Genomic DNA, 8,213 nt, shown 5'->3' on the forward strand with positions numbered 1-8,213 from the left:
AAGCGATATGATAGAGTCCTAGAGATGATTCTATCTTGATAATGCCTACGAATTGACAGCACGTCTTACTCTTATATTTATTTCAATTATTCTATTTTAGGTGTGTCACTTAACTGCTCTTAGCGACTGTAGTTACAGAGCTATTGACGCGTAACCAAACGATCTTGGTTCGATTCTCCGTCTAAGCCGTGCGAATTATTTTTCGTTTGCATTGCAGGACTACGTATATATAAAAGTATATAGGACTAGTAATATAAAAAAAAACCTCTAGCTAAAATGCGCAAATTAATGGCGGTTTTCACCAATATCTAGAATTATTCATGAGGTTTAGGTATTTGTCAAGTTTTACGGGTTGCGATTGACCGCGCCCTGTTACACTTTATCTATTGCAATGTTATTTCTCTTTTTTATTATACCATTTTCTCAGAAAGAGACGAAAGAGTACTTAAGAAGGTTTAGGTATATCGATTTACAAGGTTTAGGTTTAAAATTTTATTCTATTCTTAAACTTAATTCTTTTATCATTGCTATTAGTATTTTTGTTGTATTTATAACATAACAACTTATCAACGAAGAATTGAACGTTTTTAAAGGAAAAGATAGGAACAGAAAGATGAAAGAAAGTAAAAGTTATTGATTCACTGTCCCAGTGTAAAAAAACTTAAGTGAAAATGGGCGGCCCATACCACTCGCAAGAGCAATGTCTTACGTTCTTAAAGTAAGTAAGTAAGTTGGTGGAGAAGATTACGAGAAAAGTGCTTAAGATAAACAGAGATGAATCGAATTGCAGGATATTATAAGAAAAAAATATAATTATTACGGCATATAATATTAAGTGTATACTTATTTTGTAATGATGAATGTTTCAAGTAAAAAAGGATTTTTAATTATAATTTTTATCTAATATGTGTATAAATAGAAATATAGTTGTGTCGTGTTTATAAATAAAAATTAAGCGTCGTCCCTGTCCCTTACAGAAATTCCTGAATCTCCAACATGGCCGTCCCAAGGAAGAATTGTGTTCCAAGACGTGAACATGAGATACGCACCTGACGAAGCGCCAGTTTTGAAGAACTTAAATATTATTGTTGAAAGTGGTTGGAAGGTTTGAAGACAATTATTATACTAATTTTATAAAGAGAAATTTCATAGTTTGTTTGATTAGGCTCTGAAACTACAGGACCGATTAAAAAAATATTTCACCGTTAGTACCCTACGGTACCCCGGATAAACATTGGCTATAGAAAAAAAACACTTTTTGAACGGATTAAAGCTATGTATTATTATTAAAACTTATAGTTATTTACATAATTCTAAATTTATAAATACAGATAGAACAACTTTCTCTGCAGCTGTGATACTTTTGACATTTAACACCTTTTGTCTTCAGTCACCGTGACCACGCACGCTAAAAAGCACGCGAAACGTCGGAAAAAATTTAAAATTTAGAATTATGTTAATAACTATAAGTTTTAATAATAATACATAGCTTCAATCCGTTCAAAAAGTGTTTTTCTTAATGTGTAAAAGCTATTTTAACAAAAGACAATATACTATTGGCTATAGTATATTTCCAAAACAGGCGCTATCTTTTAGGTATGGGCCTCAGATTTCTGCATCTGTATTTTTTCTAACAGGCGTTGCTGTATCTATTTCAAGATTTGTCAATCTTATAGGCAAGTAGGTCATCAGGCTTCTGTAAGACGTCAGTCAAGGCATGAGAGTTCCCTCTCGTTTTCTTCAGCGTTTGAGCGAATGTTAAATGCGCACATATGAAGTATATTGCACATGGAATCGAACCTATAACCCCAGAAATTAGAGTCGCACTGAAGCCACTAGGTCATCACTGCTCTGCGCTATTATTAGAAGTTAGGCAAATATCCTAGCTATAAAATGTTCTTATAAAATATTTAAAAAATTTAATAAAATGAAATAAAAATGTACGACTACTATATTACTATTAGTATATATATATACTTACTGTATTTAAGATTTTTTTTGAACGGATTAAAGCTATGTATTACTTCAAAAATTTTGGGTAATTTACATAATTCTAAATTTTTATTTTTTTCTGACGATTCGCGTGCTTTTCAGCGTGCATGGTCACGGTTATGTAAATAACTATAAGTTTTAATAATAATACATAGCTTTAATCCGTTCAAAAAGTGTTTTTCCTAATGTGTAAAAGCTATTTTAACAAAAGACAATACTAAATTGTTTTTTAGAATAAACAGCATGTGTCACGCACATGAGGCTGATCACCTACTTGCCTATTAGATTGACAAATTTCATTCTTATTGTTTTGTATAACATGAACTTTATAATCGACTACAATTGTACTGCTGACAGGTCGGCATTGTGGGACGCACCGGAGCTGGAAAGTCATCACTCATCTCGGCCATTTTTAGATTTGCGTTTATTGACGGAAATATAATGATTGATGGAGTTGACACATCTGTGGTGGCTAGGCAGGTAAGGAATTACTTTATTTTCGTTATTTTTACTAAAATCAGAAACGCATACGGTCGCAATACCTACTTTGGAGTGAGTCTTGATAACTGCTTACCCTGAGATACTGGAAATAGTGGAAGTGTGCGAAGTTTTTTGGTTGATGGACCGGAACAACGGTCGTGAGATATATTTTATGTTCTTCGGATGTAAGTCACATTGAACCAAGATACCTTTATAGCATGGACCATAGGTTTGACAAAAATTGTAAAAAATACTCTCATTAATTTAAATTTTTGTCATTGATCGATATCAATGCACCACTCAAAATATAAATAAACATTTTTTTATTAGAATTAACCTAGATATGTTCTCTGGCTTCAAATTGTTTATATATATAAATTATATATGTAACCCATCTTAAAAAGTATCAAAATATAATTTTATTTGTACCCTTATTACTATTTTGTATATAGTTGCAAAGCATATAGAAACATCCATTACTAAATCTATTCTGATAGCTATCTGGTTGTCTTCAAGCGGCAGTTCCTCATCAAACTCGTAAATTATATCAATATCATAACAATTAAACTGTTTCAAGAACGATATTGAAATTCAACGATTTGTTTTATACTTATTATTAATTTAATGACAGAGGTCACTGTATAAAGAGGATGATAATCGTATCCTTGACCTTCTGTTTAGAGTTCATCTTCTAGTTTTCATTGGGAGTGACATCATGATGGTCAGGTATTGTAGTAGCTTCCAATAGGCATAGCGATAACGATAGCAGCCACTCAAGTGTATGAATGCTTACAAAAATATCGAAATTTTAACCATGTCTGATTAGTGAATATTCAGAAGACTCCGGTTTTCCACTCATTGTACTTACAATCTTATAGAACACTCATATGCCAAGACATATTGAAACTTCAAAATAACTATTCCAGAATCTACGTTCAAAGATCTCCATCATCCCACAAGAACCCGTTCTCTTCTCTGCTACGATACGATATAACTTGGATCCATTCGACATATATAGTGACGACGAGCTATGGAGAGCGCTTGAACAGGTACAATTTTGTTCTCTTCTTTAGGCTTTTCCGTTGAGGTTCTTTAGGGTAAGGAGGCAGGAGGCTGATGTTAAAAATGGACATTCACGCAACAAGACGTCTAGCGTTGCCTTTTAAAAGTTGGAACTCTCTTGAAAGACTCCAGGTGACTCTCGGTGACTCTTAGTACCATTGAGCAGCAAAAAGTGCCATGGCGTAATCACTTACCAACAAATGGTCTTCTTGTCCGTTTGATATTTCGATCAAAATTTCAACAAATGATCGACATCACGATATTACATGCTCATTCGAATGGTATTCACACGCCACCAGCTTCCCAAGTTAAGGCCAATTTTATTCTTTGATCACGCGACATTTGAAGCCCAGATCTCCTCCAGTTGAAACTTAATTTTCAGATCGGGATTTGAACCATACACTTTTCGTCTAGTCGAGTCACGTCGCAATTTACACAAAACATCATGACCATATCACAAAAATTCTGAACCGATTTTTTCTGGAACTTGGACTGTTATTAATTAGAATATTGTTACGTCATATTCTTGAAGCCAGTTAAAATACAATTAAAACCTTTAGGTGGACTTGAAAGGTAGTATACCGTCCTTGGACTTCAAAGTGACTGAGGGTGGAGCCAACTTCTCCGTTGGTCAGAGGCAGCTGATGTGTTTAGCTAGAGCTGTACTTCGATCAAACAAGATATTGATTATGGATGAAGCCACCGCTAATGTTGATCCACAGTAAGTATTGACGCTACAACCCCCTGTTTAGGCATGTAATTTTTCATTAGGTGATCATACCCCTGTTCTGTTACATTGGTTGTTAGAATCTAAATGAAGACTGAAAGTCTACCGTTGCATATCACTCATAGATGGAACACCATTATAGATTCTGGTAGTTCAGGCTATGTTGACTTGACCAATCAACCGTCTCCTCTCAAGCCCCAATAGCAGTTTCACCTGCATGAAGGAGACCGGTGGAAAACGAATTGGATTTTGACCACCGCAAATCATTATTCAGCGTCGACAAACAAAGATCCCGGTGTATTCACAAGGTCTTTTTGATGCATTACATTTAAAAAGTATCACTTAAAATACTACTAATCCATTTGATATATTTTCAACTAATTAATAACTATTTTATAATATAAAGTAACCTTTTTCTTTTAGATTCAATTGCAGTGAATCGATCTAAAATACTCAAAATTCAATCGTAGAAAAACAAGCAAATCATTCCTCTGATATTTAATTTCTGTCTCATGGTATTAGGGTCTTCATCATATCGATTCACAGTTCAAATTATCACTGTAGAAATAATGCTACAGTATGATTACATAGAAATAGGGAAGTAAGAATATAAACCTAAATCACAATGAAGAGTATTGTTCTTTAGAATCCCATACACTTGATTGCGATCTCATATCATCAGTATTATTAGTAACTTATATTGTGTTAAACGACATCGCATAGGGGACAACGTTAGCCGAAAAACTCATTTTTTTATTATTAATTTGTCTAAATTCATTTTTATTAGTTACGGATTCATATATTGTATAGTCAAGACCGTTTTGAGATATAGCTTTCCAATCAGTAGCTTCTACTACTGGTCCCCTGTCCTTGACAATCAGCTAGTCACCTACTTTTAAAAAAAATAGTTGTAAACTTGTGTTTTATTGAAACATTAAATTTAACAATGTTTTTTTCAGAACCGACCACTTCATTCAACAGACGATTCGTAAACAGTTCGCCTCGTGTACGGTCCTTACTATCGCGCACAGGCTGAACACCATCATGGATTCTGATAGAGTGTTAGTGATGAGCTCAGGCCAAGTTGCCGAATTCGATCATCCTTATAACCTCCTCTCAAACCCCAACAGCCACTTCACCAGCATGGTGAAGGAGACCGGCGATAAGATCAGCAAGCAACTCTACGAAATATCAAAGACTTCTTACTTTCAAAGCGATCTGAAAGAAAAATAAACAATACTCATTTACTATGTTTTATTTATAAAAATCGGTGGATTTCTAAGTACTCCATTAACTTAAAAGCAATGGAAATGCACCAAACAAGCCAGCCAAAAATGTTGAGCGATGTACAGTGCGAGCTTAAAATGTTTTGCAATGCAAAGAAATTGGAGCCGTTATTATTATATATACAACAGGAGTAATATATACACACATATATATAGTCCATTAAAACTTCTGTTAATATATAAGATTATTAAGGAGTTGAATCGGATTTGTGTTTCCGTTTACTGCAAAATAGTCCAGTGAAAAACTTTTTTTATTTTTTTTATTTTGTGGTTGCTGTTTGCTTATGTTCTCATACATGTATGTAAAATTTTATAAATAAATTAATAAACGAACCTAACGTATATTTTCATATTCTAATAGGCAAGTTCTTCTATGTCAGACTCACTTCATCGAATAATGGGTCAAGGTTTGAGATACATTTCGAACGAGCGATAATCTGCACATATACAGTCCATTGGTGCACAGTCAGAATCGAACCTACGCTCTCGGATTACCAACTGTTGGTAGTTGGTATTTGTTATAGGATTGTTAATATTTCTTTGCAGGATATGTTGTATTAATTGTAAATTTAACTATTTTAATTTGAAGTAAAACTGTAATAACAATGTGACACATGAAAGATCATGTCTGTATCAGTTTTTGCAATATGTGAAATTAGTTTTTGATATATTTTAGTTTCATAAATGAGAGTAGTATCATTATAGGTAAGATCGAATTATAAATAAACTCATTCAAATTTATTAAATCTTTTATTTCCCTTATATGATTTACAACCAACACACCACGAGTTGGTGGAGAGGTTTGGGAGAAAATTGTCCAAGATAGAGAGAGATTGAGTTAAATGGAGGAGGCCTATACTCTAGCAGAGGTCCTTTTTTCTGTATAAATTTTCTTATGTGTGTAATGAATAAATGTTTTAAGGAATAAATGAGGCTTCATTATTAGTCTTATTATTATAAGATTTTACAATATTTGCTTCCAATACAATACAAAATAATTGGAATAGAATTCTTTTGAAAATTCAATAAATAACAATTGACGAACTTTTTCTAGTTAATTGATATCATGGACAATAACGATCTAGTCTAAACCAAGGCTAATTTAATTTACTAATAAGGTTATTTATATAAGAAAGTGTCCATTAACATTACTTACAGTCTCTTGTAAGGGGGAGGTCACTGTGTTTTAAGTTAATAAAGACAAAACAAGTACAAAACCCAACTGTAATATTTTAGTCTAACAAAACTTATTAATACAAATAGCTCCAATATAAATATAAATGAATCGCAAATGTTGCTAAGCACAAAACTCGAAGGCCGGACCAATCCGATTATTTTTATTTATGCCTCAAACTGAGAAGGTTTTTATGGAGATAAAAATTTAGTTTTATTTAGTACTTCAAAAAATTATTCCGGAAAAGTGAACATTATTTATGTAGTAAGCAAACCGTTCGATATGCTGGTATATAGCTACTAAAACGGTAGGCTAAATAAAATAATATTAAAGCGAAACGAAGTTCGCGGGGCAGCTTAAATAAAGATTAAGTATTTCAAGATACGTGTGCATGTCAACACAGGTGATACTACAGGGGAAAAGACTAAACCAGTGTTATCGTAATTTAATATTATACATAATTTCCATATAGATGTAGAAAATATAAAGAAATGCCAATAACGGAACTGAGAAAAGTTTGAAATATTTGTATTATGGGTATCAGAAATGTTCATTGACAGAACAACTGGGAAATAGAATAAAATATTGTCAAAACAGTAAAGAGAATACAACAAGAGTATGAAGGAAAGATAAAATAAAAATAAGCGATATTAAAATAAAAACAAAATCAAAGATGCATACCGAAAACTAAAATGAAAAGGGACAGGTTACATCAGAGAAAAGAAGCAACAGTGGAATGGAGAATTGAAAGGGAGTGGTACTAGAAGTGGGAAACGAAAGAGAGGCTGTTAAAATGATGGGAGGATGATATAAAGAAGGTAGCGAGTCCAACGTGGATTCGAACCGCTAGAGATCGCTACGATTGGAAAAGTTTAGAGGATGTCTTTGCTACAAGCTCTAAATAAATAAATAACCGTTAGCCGACAGATACAGATAGAGGTACCACTTATTCCACTGATCATTATTATATTAATTAAGGCACAGTAACTTTATATTTAGCATGTAGGGTTAACAGCAATAAAGGCAAAATTATTTATTGAAAATAATACTCACTAAAGAATACACCTCCGTGGGTGATGACATCGAAAGATCTTATAGCTCAGGTACAGTATAATGAGAAGGAGGCTCAGGAAAAGTCCTTGAACTCTGGGGTTCTCATAAAATGCTATATCACCGCAATCATCACAACACTCCCCGCAGCAGCTCATCTTGGAAAACGTGATCGGAGTATGGCGATAACATCTCAGTCTACGTTGCTTCTTAATCACCGCTATTTTAACAGCAGAGCTCACACTGGTACAGGGACCAGACTAGATATAAAATCACCAGCCCCAATGCAATGCTTATGTAGAACACGTGAGGATTTGCGAACAGCCCCGATTTATCTATGTCGCTGTGTGAATCAGTGCATGCGCATCCCATTATGGCATTTTGAATTTTTTTGATTTTTTTAGAAAGGTTTGTAAAATTTTCATAAAATGTGTAACGCTGT

At 33.5% G+C, this 8,213-nt stretch overlaps 1 protein-coding gene and 1 long non-coding RNA gene across 2 annotated transcripts in view; one reads left to right on the plus strand and one right to left on the minus strand.

Annotated features, from left to right (window-relative positions):
* The window catches only part of LOC123717918 (ATP-binding cassette sub-family C member 4-like), a 62,089-nt gene extending 55,801 nt beyond the window's left edge, over window positions 1-6,288 (plus strand). The window contains exons 21-25 of the mRNA XM_045674192.1: window positions 978-1,105; window positions 2,350-2,472; window positions 3,399-3,521; window positions 4,095-4,255; window positions 5,221-6,288. Coding sequence (XP_045530148.1) covers window positions 978-1,105; window positions 2,350-2,472; window positions 3,399-3,521; window positions 4,095-4,255; window positions 5,221-5,494 — 809 coding nt within the window. The 3' untranslated portion in view covers window positions 5,495-6,288. The remainder of the gene's footprint in view (window positions 1-977; window positions 1,106-2,349; window positions 2,473-3,398; window positions 3,522-4,094; window positions 4,256-5,220) is intronic.
* LOC123717919 lies at window positions 5,169-8,213 on the minus strand. Its single transcript, XR_006754895.1, has 2 exons — window positions 7,775-8,213; window positions 5,169-5,479 (listed from the first exon to the last, which is right to left on the minus strand). It is a non-coding gene; the product is annotated as an uncharacterized LOC123717919 (long non-coding RNA).

This window comes from Pieris brassicae, chromosome 13 (assembly GCF_905147105.1).
Source record: "Pieris brassicae chromosome 13, ilPieBrab1.1, whole genome shotgun sequence".
Classification (NCBI taxonomy): Eukaryota; Metazoa; Arthropoda; class Insecta; order Lepidoptera; family Pieridae; genus Pieris; species Pieris brassicae.